Raw genomic sequence first — 14,981 nt, 5'->3', positions numbered from 1 at the left:
TTTTGAAAGGTGAAATAGGCTCAGTTGGCTGACAACAACCGTGCGCGGATTTCATCATCGTAGCTGTTATCGGTTGTGATTTTCGACCCTAGATAGGAAATATTATCAACGGTCTCAAAGTTGTATTCTCTTATCCTTATTCTTCCTGTTTGGCCAGTGCGGTTTTGATGTTGTTGGTTGGTTCGTTTTCGGTGCTGACGTTGCCACCATTTATTTTGTCTTGCCTTCATTGATGTGCAGCCCAAGATCTCGCGCCGATTACCGCCTGCTCGATCTGGATGAAGGCAGTTTGTACGTCTCGGGTGGTTCTTCCCATGATGTCGATATCGTCAGCATAGGCCAGTAGTTGGGTGGACTTGAAGAGGATCATACCTCTTGCATTCACCTCAGCATCACGGATCAATTTCTCGAGGGCCAGGTTAAAGAGGACGCATGATAGCGCACCCCCTTGTCGTAGACCGTTGTTGATGTTGAATGGTCTTGAGAGTGATCCTGCTGCTTTTATCTTGCCTCGCACATTGGTCAAGGTCAGCCTAGTCAGTCTTATAAGTTTAGTCGAGATACCGAATTCTCTCATGGCCGTGTACAGTGTTACCCTGGCTATGCTATCATAGGTGGCTTTTAAATCGATGAATAGATGGTGCAACTGTTGTTCATATTCCAACAGTTTGACAGATAATGCCTCTTTGCCAATCGTCAGGCATTGATTCGCTGTCCCATACCTTGAGCACAAGTTGATGAACCACTTGGTGTAACTGGTCGCCTCCATATTTAACCAGTTCGGCTGTAATTCCATCGGCTCCTGGCGACTTATGGTTTTTAAGCCGATGAATTGCACGGACTGTTTCCTCTATACTTGGTGGTGGCAGTATTTGTCCGTCGTCTTCAGTTGGCGGGACCTCCAACTCGTCGATGTTCTGGTTATTCAGTAGTTCATCAGAGTATTCAACCCATCGCTCCAATATGCCCATTCTGTCGGAAATCAGATTTCCCTCTTTGTCTCGGCAGGATGAACATCGAGGTGTATAAGGCTTCATCCTGCTGACTTCTTGGTAAAACTACCGCGGCTGGTAGCAAGCAGGTACTTCCAACAACCATTTCGTGTGACACTGCTAATTGAATAATCCGCAGTCCGTTATCATTTGTATTTTGATGTAGCTATGGGCCAACGTATTGCCAGAATACGGGCTCCGTGCGGACTTGCCTGTTAAAATCCCCAAGTATGATTTTGATATCATACTTGGGACAGGCTTCGAGGATCCGCTCAACTGCCTCATAGAACTCTCTCCAACTCTACAGTCTCCTCTGTAGGGGCGTGAATGTTCATGAGGCTTATGTTTTTAAATTTGTCTCGCAAGCGCAGAGTGCATAGCCGTTCGCTTATGTTTTCAAAGCCGATAACAGCAGGTTTCATTTTTTGGCTGACTAAGAAACTTACTCCGAGCACGTGGTTTACTAGATGACCGCTATAATATAAGGTGTAGTGACTGTTCTCCAGGAAACTAATCTCGGTCCAACGCATCGCCTGCAATGCTGTTACATCAGCCTTATATTGGGACAGAGTATCGGCTAGCTGCTCGTCAGCTTCATCTCTGTACAGGGAGCGCACGTTCCATCAGAAATGCGCAAATCGTTATCCGTTTTTGTTGCCGAGTTCGTCGTTCTGGTATCAGTCCAGTCCGAGGCTCCTTCCTTCTTCCTTTTTCGAACACAAATTTCTCATTTGCGTGTACATATTTTACATAAATATATCTAATATCTCGTAACGAAACTTTACAAAAATTTGAAAACTGACTTCAATCGGTACAAAATCCAAACGGGACTAATCTCACAATTGTGAATTGATCCCGAGATTCGTAATCAGCTGACTGGCAAATAAGACAGATGTTTTCTGTCAAACCATCTCTAATAGTTCTGGTTGGTAGCTGGTTTGTTTTTGTTATAATTGCATAGAAAACTTGTGAGGATGCATGAGGCATATGCAGTGCATTCCGCCTCAAAACTGTCTGTCCAAATAGAATCAATTGCGGCATTTGGTAAGTTTATTCCGCAGATCTCCCTACTGGAGGAAGTGCGATAAGAAGAGTTCGAGCGACCTAATACAGTGGAACCATGGCATTGTGTATTCCGATAATTCGTATTTCCATGCAATTCGTACAAATTTTTCGTTTGCCAGAGTTAATTTTTGGAATTTTATACTTCCTGAAGTTCATACCTAACCGTCATGGAAGGCACAGAGCAGCACAGTTTCCGGAATACCTTCTGATTCATGATGATCATCATACATGTTTGGTAGAAACTATCATGGGAGGATATACCGACGTTTTCTACACCGATGGCTCAAAATCAAGAGTCCTGAAGCAGGAGTGTACCTCTCGAATAAAAAGGAGAAGTGGGCTTTTTCCTTGGAACAATACCCAAGGGTCTCAGGCTGGTCAGCATAGTGTATGCCGTGACAAAAGAAAATTTGCTATTTCGTTGGTCAGGAAAGCGCTAGATGCCCCAGATCGCAATGATTTCAGAACTGTATACCGCATCTCGAAAGAGCGTGCATCTTGTTTTTCTTCAGCCTTTGTCCCGTTCACAAACGGAGTCAGCTCGTCGTGTTCGATTTCGCCATTTAGCTCTATCAAATGCCTGATTTAGAAGCAATCGCCAGGTTTTTAAATCCCCATCCAACGTATCAAACCACCGTTGTTTCGGGCAGCCTTTCAGTCGCTTACCAACGACTTCGATGTTCAGATAAATCCTAGCAAGTGAATTCTCGTTGGCGCGAATTACGCGACCATACCATCGAAGACGCCCCTCGCAAATTTTCCACGATCAGTGCAACCTCAGATCGATCGCGGATGTAATCAAGACGTGTCACGCCACTAGTCCAACGCAACATCTTTGTCTCCATTGCCGCAAGGCGCCGTTCATTTTATTTTATAGCCGGCCAACACTCAGAACTATAGAGAGTGAGAGGACGGACGACATTGCGGTTAATTTTAGGTTTGGGACGTCGATCACAAGAAGCACTAGTTGTGGAACGCCACTTCTCCCATTCGCGTTAATGCGTGAAGCAATTTCAGAATGCAGTTCGCATTGGCTGATAGCATTGACCCAAGATATTTAAGTCGCTCAGTTCCGGGCAGTGACAGTGATTGTGCCTGTTTCATGGGGATCGGTAGTCAAAAATTCAGTTTTGTTTAAATTCAATCTGAGACAGTGTTGCATGAGGCGATCATTCCATTTTTGAACAAGTTGCTCGAGATCATTTTTGCTATCAGATGCTAGGAAAACATCATCTGCATAAAGCAGCGCTGAACGTGGAATGTCGCGTGTGACAAAGCCCATAATAAAAACAAAGAGGAATTATGAGGGCGCTTCCTTTATGAACACCAACAGAGACACGAAGCTATTTTAATACAATACACACTTCGAATTTTACTTTTCGGATCGTGATAGAGCAATTGCACCCAGCGCACGAGTCCTTCTGGCACTAAATGTTGTCGTAGAGCATACCAGATAAGTTCGCGTGTCACACGGTCAAACGCTTTCTCCAGATCCAGAAATGCAATGTAAAGAGGGCGATTCTTCCATGAGTAACCGCGTAACGTCTATTGCATCGGTAGTTCCACAGTTCTTGACAAATCCAGCTGGATTCACGGTTATTTCAACGATTTCGCTAATACAGTTGTCAACAATGTGTTCAAAAATCTTCATGGTATGGGAAAGTAACCGGATGGGACGGTAATTTGAACATTCTGCTTCACCACCTTTCTTTTTCCATATTGAAACTGTGGTACTTTGTTGCCAGTCAGATGGTGTTCTACCTTCTTAAATAATCCGATTAAAGAATTCACTGAGCCACAGTGTTGGGTTCCAGCTCTTCGCTTCCCAGAGCTCAGGTGCGATGCCGTCAGGTCCTGTGACTTTCCCCGATTTAATTCGTTTTATTGCTTCCTCGACTTCAGTTGCGCTGACTGGGACTGCTTCAAATACCGGCAATGATTGGGGAAGTGGAGGATAAACAAATTCGTCACTTGAAGCCTGCTCGAAATACTCTCGCCATCTATCCACCGCGGCTCGACCATCGGTAAGCAACGAACCGTTCGTGTCGGCTTTTAGGAAGTCAATATAGATCTCCCCTGTCATCTCGAGTGTGTAGTTTATCATAAATATCTTTGTAATGGACCGCTCAGGTGACAGCGATAGCTTTCTTTCCTTATCGCTTGACATTCTTATAAATTTGCCAATTGGCGAGCGTTTTATCGTCGAGAAACTTGTGATAGAGGCATTTCTTTTCACGGACTTTCATTTCAACATCGTCATTTCAAACCAAGTATCTTGGTTGACGTACCGCTTACCTGGCTTGGTGACCCCGAGGATTGCAAAGGCCGCTTTGTGGATCGTGCCTTCAAATTAGTTCTACGATTCTTACAAATTCGTAGTTGTTGGTAATCGCGTAAGTGCAATCATTTCTCCTTTCTTCTCACGGAATCGCCACCATTTAATACGCGACAGGCCAGTGCTTTGCCCACACTGGTTTATCGGTGGCTTGATTCGCAGGACTGCAATCAACGGTCGATGTTGAGGTGCGATGATCTCATAGAGAACAGCTTTGGAATCAGTGGCGGTAGTAAAATGTCAGCGTCTTAGGAGAATATAGTCCTATATTTGCGTTTTGCTATTCCCACTATAAAAGGTTGGAAGATGGGACAATCGTTTTATGAACCATGCATTCATAAGTACAAGCTAGTGGGTATCCGTAAAATCGATTATACGCTCACCACCCTCATTGCACGCTCCAAATCCCTTTCCCTCATGGCACCTGTTATCGTCTGTCTTTCCACCCAAATGACCATTAAGGTCACCGGCAATGATATAGTCATCAGCATCATCGGGTTGACCTGTCTGTGCGACGTACGCGGTGAAAAAGCGATATAATGGTGAGCTTCATCAGCCCTGTCCGGATAGCTAAGTGGTTAGAGCACAAGGTTGTTATACGGAAGGTTACGATTCAAATCTCACTAGCGGCAATGAAATTTTATCGTGATTTGACGTCGGATACCAGTCGAATGAGTACCTCAGTCAGGGCAATAACCTCGAGTGTCCTATAGGGTCCTGCAATCCTGCAGTGTACCGTTACGGTCTTGAATGAAATGTTCTAACACACTTCAAGGCCCCGATCCAATTGGAATGTTGCGCCAACGATTATTATTATTATTCATCTGCCGGTCATCAAATCGTTCGACTTGTTTAATTACATCACAGAAACCCTCTGAGATGGCAATGCCAACATCGTATTGAGTGTGTGGGCTTTCAAAATAGAAAACTTTATAGCCATTTTTACTGCGTTCGTGTTATAAGTCGCAGCTTTTGGCAGCAGACCCCACCGCGTTACTTGCAGAGCACAGATATTAATGCGCCTTTTGCGAGCTCTTCGATTTTTGCAGTCAGGGTGCCAATATTTAGCGTGCAGACTTGTCACCCAGAGAGATCAGGTGGGGTTTAGTATAGCGGAATTACCCCAACTAAGCTTTATTTATCTCCTTCCCTGGTCTCAGCATTTTATTTTTGTTTTACTAAGAATAGTACAAAGTACATTACCCCAAACGCTCCTTTAGCTGAGCTTAGGACCAGCATGATATGTTAATAGCATGACGCAGTTCTCATTACTATTAATTATTATCTCAATAAGATCAACTTTATTTACCCTAAATCTTTCGCAGATAATCATGTGATCCTTGGTACCCGCAATGGACAACTTTTAATGTATTCGATTGACTACAATGGCGCAGATAATAAAGTCGAACTACGTCTTATGAAGTTCAATAAGAATTTCAGTAAAAAACCAATTGTTCAAATTGAAGTCGTACCAAAGAGCAATTTACTATTCAGTTTGTCTGATGGATTGATCAACGTTAGTGACATAACCAGACCGAATTTCTCGCTGATTCATAGCGCACAAAATACAAAAAATGCCAGTTTATTCTGTTTGGATGTAAATGTAAGTATTTTAAAAAGAAAAAATTAAATTTCTTTTTTTCCGTTTTGTTAAATTTTGATTTTCACATTTTAAAAATAAGCCAACACTAAAATTCACAAAATCGCAAATATAAGAAGTAAAATATTCCCTGGAACGATCGAACGAGGGAGGCAATTCAGAGTGGGCAACATCTCCCCATAATCGACGTTCGTGCCAGATACTTATGAATCAACTGGTTAAAAAGTACAAATGGCAGCAGTTTTGTCATACCGTGGCAGAAAGGGGCTAGGAACCCACCCTTGTAGAATAGTGACGGAGGAGTATATGCCGCTTGGAAACTTTTGGGGAGCTGAAGCGCGTTCGTATCTTGTGCCCCTCTCCGGTGTGGCCCTTCTTCGCAGGAAGCTATAAGGTCTACAAATAAGTTCTGTCGGTTTTCGCAATAGATGGCGTAGCTTGTTTTTTATTCCATTGATCCACATTTCCAAACATTCATCGGAAAGCTACTGTCAATAGGCACAAACGTCAGTATAAATTATTTATCATAATTAAAGTGTAAACAACAATACTTTTTTCATCAACGAAAATGGCCAATTTTGTACCAAATAATGTGTTTTTGCGGGGAGTTCTACTTCATTATTTCAATATGAAGAAAAAAGCAACCGAAAGTCATCGCATTTTGGTGGAAGTTTATAGTGACCATGCTCTATCTGAGCGAACGTGTCAGAGGTGGTTTGGACGGTTTAAAAGTGGCAATTTTGACTTGGGAGACGAAGAGCGCGCCGGACGGCCAACAATTTTTGAAGATGAAGAATTAGAGGCATTGCTCGACCAAGATCCATCGCAAACGCAAGAAGAACTTGGAAAAACACTTGGAGTTACTCAGCAAGCCACCGTTTAAAAGCAATAGGAATGATGCGAAGGGTTGGAAATTGGGTTCCGTATGAACTGAAGCCAAGAGACGTCGAACGCCGGTTTTTCACGTGCGAACAACTGCTTCAACGACAAGAAAGGAAGAGTTTTCTGTATCGAATAGTTACTGGCGATGAAAAGTAGATCCATTACGATAATCCAAAGCGTCGGGCAACGTGGGGATACCCCGGCCATGCCTGATCATCGACGGCCAAAGCGAATATTCATGGTGAAAAGATCATGCTGTGTATATGGTGGGACCAGCTGGGTGTGGTATACTATGAGCTGCTAAAACCGAACGAAACGGTCACGGGCAAACTCTACCGACGTCAAATGATGCGTTTGAGCCGCGAACTCAAGAAAAAACGGCCGCGATACCAGCAAAGGCATGATAAAGTTATTTTGCAACATGACAATGCTCGTCCACATGTTGCACAGCCCGTTAAAACATATCTAGAAACGTTGAAATGGGAAGTCCTACCCCACCCGCCGTACTCTCCAGACATTGCTCCTTCTGATTATTCTTTGTTCCGGTCGCTGCAGCATGGCTGACCAGCACTTCTCCAATTACGACGAACTCAAAAAATGGCTCGATGAGTGGATAGCGGCTAAGTCGGCCAATTTTTGGCACGATGGTATCTATGAATTGCCTAAAAGATGGAAGAAAGTTGTGGCTAGCGATGGGCAATACTTTGGACCATGGAATGATGGGGTCCTAAGTCCGCATCAACTTAATGCTGGACCGGACTAAATGGGGAGCAACTTACTCCCTCTTTCCTGGTCCACGGACCCCTCGCTTAGGGCTTGCACCCAAACTTTTCAAAAAAGCAAGCGATGGTGGCTTTACGGTTTCTTACCAGGGCAGAGGCAAATCGTCAGACACTGCCTCACCTCTGCCGTGGGAGCAGCGTGACCGTAGCGGGTCGCAGATGCCCTAAGCGAGGGGTCCGTGGACCAGGAAAGAGGGAGTAAGTTGCTCCCCATTTGGTCCGGTCCAGCATTAAGTTGATGCCGACTTAGGACCCCATCATTCTCAAAACGAATATTTCAGCTCTGGCCAAGCTCTGGTCAATAAGGCGGATTTGCGCTCAATATAATTCGTAGGCATGTCGTATTCTACGAATTATATAAATGAGCACTCAACATCTGCGAGCCGCTATGGTCACGCTGATCCCAGGCCAGAGGTGAAGCAGCGTCTGACGATTTGCCTCTGCCCTGGTAAGAAACCGTAAAGCCGCCATCGCATACTTTTAATCCCAGCCACCAAACAAATATTCCTCGAGCTAAATAATGCAGCACAAGAAATAAGCTAGAAATAAACGAAAAGAAAACGTCGAAAATGCCCCTCGAATATATCGAAAGCCACGGCTGTGCATAAAAATGACCCACGAATTACGTCAGGTCGACAACCTTGGACTTGTTATCTTTCTTTAGTCTTTTTCCCGTTTGGTGGCGGGGTCAGCTCGTCATGATCAGGTTTGGTATTTCACTCAGTTATAAGCTTGGTCCGGATGGAGTCGAAAGATTCGCAAATGTCCAATATTCGTGCCTTCTTTACTAGCAAGTTGTCATCATTAATACAGATTACATGACAATGGCATCGAGGTTGTGTCTCTCAAAACTTCTTCATGGAGGGTGTAACTCCATATCTAATGCAAATACCATTTTGGACATGGTTACCTATCTTTCGCACTTATAACATGACCACACCATCGTGGACGCCTCTCCCAATTTTTCCGCGATTGGTGAAACCCCATGTCGCTCGACGACATTTCAAACATGGTCATAGCGTGTTATGCCACCGCCATCTCCATTGCCGTAATACGGTGTTCACTCGGAACTATAATACTTCGTTGTAATAGGGCGAATTATACTACGGTATATTTTGGATTTTAACCGTTCATTGATGCATCGATTGCCAAGGACGCCAGATGCAGGGCGCCACTTAATCCAAATGGCGCGTGACGCATTTTGAGGACGCAGATCAGATCGCAGATCACACAGATCATTGGCATTAATTAAAATTTTAGGTACAATGGAATTCTTTAAGAATAATTTAATTATAAGTGGTAATTCCCATATGAAGCCTAAGATAATAGATAACTCTACCACCTCGAATTCCTCCGCAAATTGCGTCTCTTTATTGGGCAACTCCGATGGTTCCGGGCTTCTTAGGTAAGGAATCACAGGCCTGGGTTCATAGAGGCAAGGGAAAAATTTCTCGAACTTCGAAGTTCAAGGACAGTTTTAGCGGGACCGGCTGATCGAGCGACAGCTGATGAGCTGAACGCGGCGCTCGGGTCCGAAAATTTACGGCTTCACGCGTTTGTTGTTATTTTCATTTTTCAGGTTTTATTTCACGTTTTGATTTAACTCTTTAGGCTTACGCGAATCCCTATGTTTTTGCGGTTATTTCCAAGATCCCCTCTAAGTCCTCCGGAAAAGAGAGCATAGAGAAAAAAGAAATAATATCTGTGCGTCAGGACACAACCCAGGGGAACTACGCCGTGGACTTCGGATAAGTAGCAATGGCAGCACTGCAGAATCTGCAGAATTTGCGATGAACAATTTCACAAAGACGGTCTTGTTCACCGGCTTTACTCCGCTTGAATGGGTTGATGGCAGAGATAATTTCACTTTTATTCGTTTCATCTACGAGATGTGGAAGATTTTCTGCGGTTGAAAACCATGATGAAATAACACAAGGAACTACGGTTTCTTCCAGGGCGGAGGCAACCCATCAGACGCTGCATCTCCTCTGCCCTTAGAAGCAGCATAACCGTAGTTGTTCAAGGGTGTTCTTTTCTCAACTTAAAAATCTCATAAAAGTTTTAGCCTAAGCCGGTCGGAACTGAACTAGTTATTTGTTTTGCAATTGATGGCGACCCGGACCAGTTGGAGAGAAATGCTCCCTCTTTTCTGGTTAAGGCTAACTTTGTTTACTGATTCCAACAATGCGGCAACAATCCATATTGGATCAGGGCCTTGAAGTGTGTTAGAGCACTTCATTCACGACCGTAACGGTACACTATAGGAAGCAATGTGGTCAGCATTGCGCTCGCCCGAGATTATTACCCTGATTTGACTCAGGTACTCATTCACAGCTGAGTCGACTGGTATCCGACGTTAAATCACGATACAAATTCCACTGCCACCAGTGAGATTTGAACCGCGACCTTCCGTATGACAGCCTTGCGCTCTAACCACTCAGCTATCCGGACACGGAAAACTATAATAAGCGAAATTCGTGATCCATGCGAAACGCTTTACAAAGCAGCCATCGGCCCGATTGTTTCTGAGAAAGAAACGAAAATAAATGTTATCATGACCGAGGACTCCGACTCCAGCGCAATGTATATATACGTCAAGAAACAGCTTGAGGAAGACTTGGGCATAAAAATCAAGCTGGATAGAGAAATCTGCGAGCCCTAAATTCTCGATAAATCGCATCGTTTGCTTTTTGGAACCAGAAGAAATATCAGAAGAGCCTGGCGAACTGATGTCAACCGACGATTCGTTCTCAATGAAATATCTAGTTGTATTCAAAAATTCCTACAGCAAATTTCATTATGGTCTTTTGATAAAAGAGAAATCACAAGTTAAGGACGTGCTAAGGCTAGCATCTGCCTTATGGGGGCAAAAACGCAACATCATTCAATTAAAGAGCTGTTCATGGCTGAGTCGACTGGTATCCGACGTCAAACCACGATACAAATCCCACAGCCAGCAGTGAGATTTAAACCCCGATCTTCCATACGATAGTTTTGTGCTCTAACCACTCAGCTATTCGGCCTTGTCCTTTCCTTAAGCATTGATGCCACTTCGGATTCACGGTTATTACCGCCAAACTTGCCGGAGTGCAATAGCGCAATACCCCAAGAGGAAGATGAAGGCTTTCCCCCACTTGATTCTAAAATGTCCAAACCGGTAGCGCTAGAACTTTCGAGCATTGTGGGACCCACGACCCCGTTGTTGAGGAGCGTACTCACCTTCCAAAAACCATTTCGTGTCAGCGTACGATTGCTAAGGGTCGTAATCGATAAGACCGTCCTTGTCTAAGACAGGAATAATGTTTCGTGAGAAAGGAAGTTTCGAAATATGTAGGTTACCTACCAACAAATTTCTACCCATTTTAGTCGCCTTTTATGGCAACCAGAGAGTAATTTGAGCGAATTCTTAATATCCAACTCAATGGGGAGTCACTATCTCAGGACGCGGTATAAAAACCAATGAGATATCTACTATTGACAAGGCTCCACTCACCGCAGGCAGTCGGGCTGGAATCGTCTTTAACGGAGTTACCGAATACAGACGCACTTACACTTTGTTCCCTTTTACCTTCATTTCCCATTTTTTCTCTCTCTAGGAATCTACAACCCTCACCGGCGAAACTGCTGTTCTAATTCGAATGTGTGTATCCATTAAACGCAAACTGCAATTTTGGTATTGGAAACATGATCAACTTCTGCAATACAAGGAACCAATTGACGTCAACGGCATCCCAAAAGCTTTAGCTTGGACGCAAAACGTAATTTGTGTTGGTTTCAAAACAGAATACGTTTTATACGATGTAAGTAAGAGACATACCCTAAATGTTAGACAATGCCTGATAAATCCAACTTTGCTCATTAGATATCGCAAGATCCAAAAAAGGCAGAACTTTTCCCAACTTCATCATCACGAACTATTGATCCTTGCATTTGTTTAATAAACAGCGAAGTATTTGGCGTTATCAAGGATGAATTATTCATAGGAGTTGATATAACAACGGTTTGCAAACGCCGAAATGAAGGCGTCGTCGACTTCAAGGGTGGATCTGCAGCGGATGAGATGGCTATGCTTGTCGAGAAAAGTGATAGAAAATTACCGAAACCATTAGCGTGGAGTCAGCCGGTTAGTGTTTTAGGTGCGTAGTAAATAAATTCGCCCCCGTTAACTATATCAGTAGGACTTAACAGCAATAGGGATCCTTATAAAACTCGGACGTTCAAAAAGTATTAAAAATAGGTTCCTGTTTGTTATAATTCCAGTGTGGGATGACCCGTATATCATCGGAATCGTGCCGACAGGAATGGAAGTTCGCAGCCTAGGAATATTAAGCAACGAGAAGGATACGCTCATTCAAACATTCCCAGAACTCTCAAAAGTTCAGTTTCTCGTGAAATCTGCACGAGGCTCTCTATTCGCGGCTTCATTCTCTGAACTTTGGTTTATCCAGTCGGTCGATTTTTCAAAACAGAGACAGAAACTCCTACAACAAAAGAATTTCCAATTAGCTTTGCAAATTACGGTAAGTGTTCATCAATTGAACCTCAAAAGCAGACTTGCATGGAACTTTCGCTTCAATTTCAGAACATATCTGATGAGTCGGAATCAGAGAAAAAGGAGAAAATACATCAAATTCAAACTCTCTTTGCCTTTGAACTATTCAAAAATAAACAATTTGCCGATGCAATGAAGGTTTTTGCGAAACTTAAAACGGATCCTTGTGATGTTATTCGATTGTTTCCCGATCTTTTGTCCCAAGATAGTCACACAACGCCTAAACAAATGGTCATGTCCAGTGATTTTCCTGTGCTTGAAGATAAGGATTTAGAGAACGGGTTGCTTGCACTGATCGACTATTTGACGGAGGTTCGATATCATGTGCAGAATGACCTAAAAAAGCCATCAGACTCGAAAACTTATAGTAAGAGCAAACCTTTACTGCCGATCATTGATACAACATTGCTGAAGTGTTATTTGCAGGTAAAGCGGATGTAAATGAATTGAAAAGTTCTCCTTTAATTTTCTTGATGTGTTATAGACAAATGATTCGCTAGTTGCACCCTTACTTCGTCTAAACCATTGCCATTTGGAAGAATCCGAGAAAACGTTGAAAAAACACTTGAAGTTCGGCGAATTGATTATCCTTTACCAGACCAAGGGGCAGCATAAGCGAGCTTTGGAATTATTGCGTTCGCAAGCTAACGTACGTAGCCCCCAAAATTTAAATCTTTTAATTTGCTTTTTCGGTAGTAACATAATTTCTTCAGGTCCCAGGGTCAAGTTTGAACGGTCACGACCGCACGATTGAATATCTACAACATTTGGGCTCCGAACATAAGCAATTGATCTTTGAATTTTCTGACTGGGTTTTGAAACAACATCCTGATGATGGCTTGAAAATTTTTATAGAAGACATCCAAGAAGTGGAGCAGCTACCCCGCGCGGAAGTCTTAGATTTCCTGCTGAAAAACCACAAGCCCCTTGTGATACCCTACTTGGAGCATATTATTAACGTTTGGAATGAACAGAAGCCCATGTTCCATAACATTTTGATTCTTCAGTATAAAGACAAGGTTCAACAGTTGCGTGCGACAGTTGCTGATGGAAGTGCTTCACCTCAAAGGTAAAATTCATATTTTTTTTAGTCCTCCGAACCCAGTATCCAACTTTTCCAGCTCGAAAACGTTGGAAACAACCCAAATGAAACTCCTCGAGTTGCTCCGTTCATCTGACAAGTACATTGCTGAAACAGTCTTAAAGGACTTCCCCATCGATAGTTTATTCGAAGAACGGGCGATTATATTAGGGAAGCTTCAAAAGCACGAAAAGGTCCTTGCTATCTACGTGCAAATTTTGGGTGATATTAACAAAGCTACGAACTATTGTGAATCAGTGTACCCCAAAGAGTCCGATATTTTTGCTAATTTGCTCATAACCCTTCTGAGACCTCCATCATCCCCACCATATACAGACGTAAAACTACATCCGAATTGTCTTGAGGTCAATATGGAAGCAATCTTCGAAATCCTCAATAAGTACGCATCGAAAATATCCCCAGCAAAAATGTTGCCGGTAAGACTAACTTAGATCCATACCAAAATCTAAAAGTATTAAACCCACAAATCTACGCGAATATTTTCTGCATTTCAGCATCTCCCAGATGACATTCCACTCCATCGATTGAAACCTTTCCTTGAAGCCGCCCTTTGCAATCAGTTGGAGAGGACACGACAAAATCAAATTTTAAAGGGATTACTTTATGCAGAAGATTTACAAATTCAGGAGCAACGGATGCATTATGAAACGAAAAGTATTGTCATTACAGATTTCACAGTGTGTCCTGTATGCAAAAAACGTTTCACTAATCAAAGTGCTTTCGTACGATATCCTGATGGCGAAATTGTTCATTATTCCTGTCAAAAGAAATCAGTTGGAGTTTACAATTGAAATAATTTAATTAAGTTCCATGTATGTGATTTATTCTCATTATATTAAGCATATTCCCATTGATATCTACCACGTATATTCTAAATACATAATTTTTAAATTGAAAACGTCCATATTTATTTCCCAATGGCTTATCTGCTGAATTTGTGGTGAATTTTGCATGGAAATGTGATGCCAAGACGCCCAAATAAAGAGGAAACCTTACCAATTGGCATGACTGACGGTGCGGGGACGGAAACTCCAAGACCCTGTAATGCCCCCCTGTTCCTAAAAAGAGTCCACTCAGAATCGCTAGTTCGGAGCAGGTGGATTCCGGCACGAACGGAGTAGAAGTGCAGTCGACCGTCCTAGTTAAAGCCGAAGAGGAAACGCTCATCAGGAAATGCGCAGTTGTGGCGAAGGGTATGCGGTCGGCAACGTTCCTCCAGAGGAACGTCAGCAAAGACATCAAAAACGGGCTAATGGAACTGGAGGAACTACTAGACCGCACCGCCTTCTACAGGCTAACGTGGAAAGCAGCGGAAGACGTTTGGAAAATAAGCACTTCCCACTGAGCACATTACTAGCGCCAAACGGACCGTAGATAGCCCACTACAAAACGAACTGGGGGAAAAAGCGGAAAGAGGACGACGTGCCTAAAGGAGACTATCAAAGTAGTTTCCAGGGCCCAAAAAAAAGAAAGTGAAGAAAGATAAAAGGAAACAACTACGCCGCCAGAGTCCCGTCTGTCCAAAGACAAGGAGGGTACAAACCAAAAACCAGTAGCAGAAAAGACACGAAGAAGTACTAGACCGTCGGCTCCACTCACTAAGCAAGACATCTGCGGAAGTCCTTAGTGAAATCCGCTCCAGGATGGAACCCAAAGACAACGGAGCAGAGG

General features: G+C 43.3%; 1 protein-coding gene across 1 annotated transcript; it reads left to right on the top strand.

The window, feature by feature from the left end:
- Positions 1 to 1,904: 1,904 nt before the first annotated feature.
- LOC119646384 (vam6/Vps39-like protein) lies at positions 1,905 to 14,208 on the top strand. The gene is made up of 10 exons (XM_038046828.1): positions 1,905 to 2,036; positions 5,718 to 5,995; positions 11,253 to 11,456; positions 11,519 to 11,792; positions 11,917 to 12,176; positions 12,239 to 12,634; positions 12,693 to 12,857; positions 12,922 to 13,277; positions 13,330 to 13,726; positions 13,805 to 14,208. Exons 1-10 carry the CDS (start codon positions 1,967 to 1,969, stop codon positions 14,099 to 14,101), a joined length of 2,697 nt encoding a protein of 898 aa, XP_037902756.1. The 5' UTR covers positions 1,905 to 1,966; the 3' UTR covers positions 14,102 to 14,208.
- Positions 14,209 to 14,981: the final 773 nt, after the last annotated feature.

Source organism: Hermetia illucens, chromosome 1 (assembly GCF_905115235.1).
Source record: "Hermetia illucens chromosome 1, iHerIll2.2.curated.20191125, whole genome shotgun sequence".
Classification (NCBI taxonomy): Eukaryota; Metazoa; Arthropoda; class Insecta; order Diptera; family Stratiomyidae; genus Hermetia; species Hermetia illucens.
The sequence above is the reverse complement of the archived record's forward strand: the minus strand, read 5'-3'. Positions and strand labels throughout refer to the sequence as shown.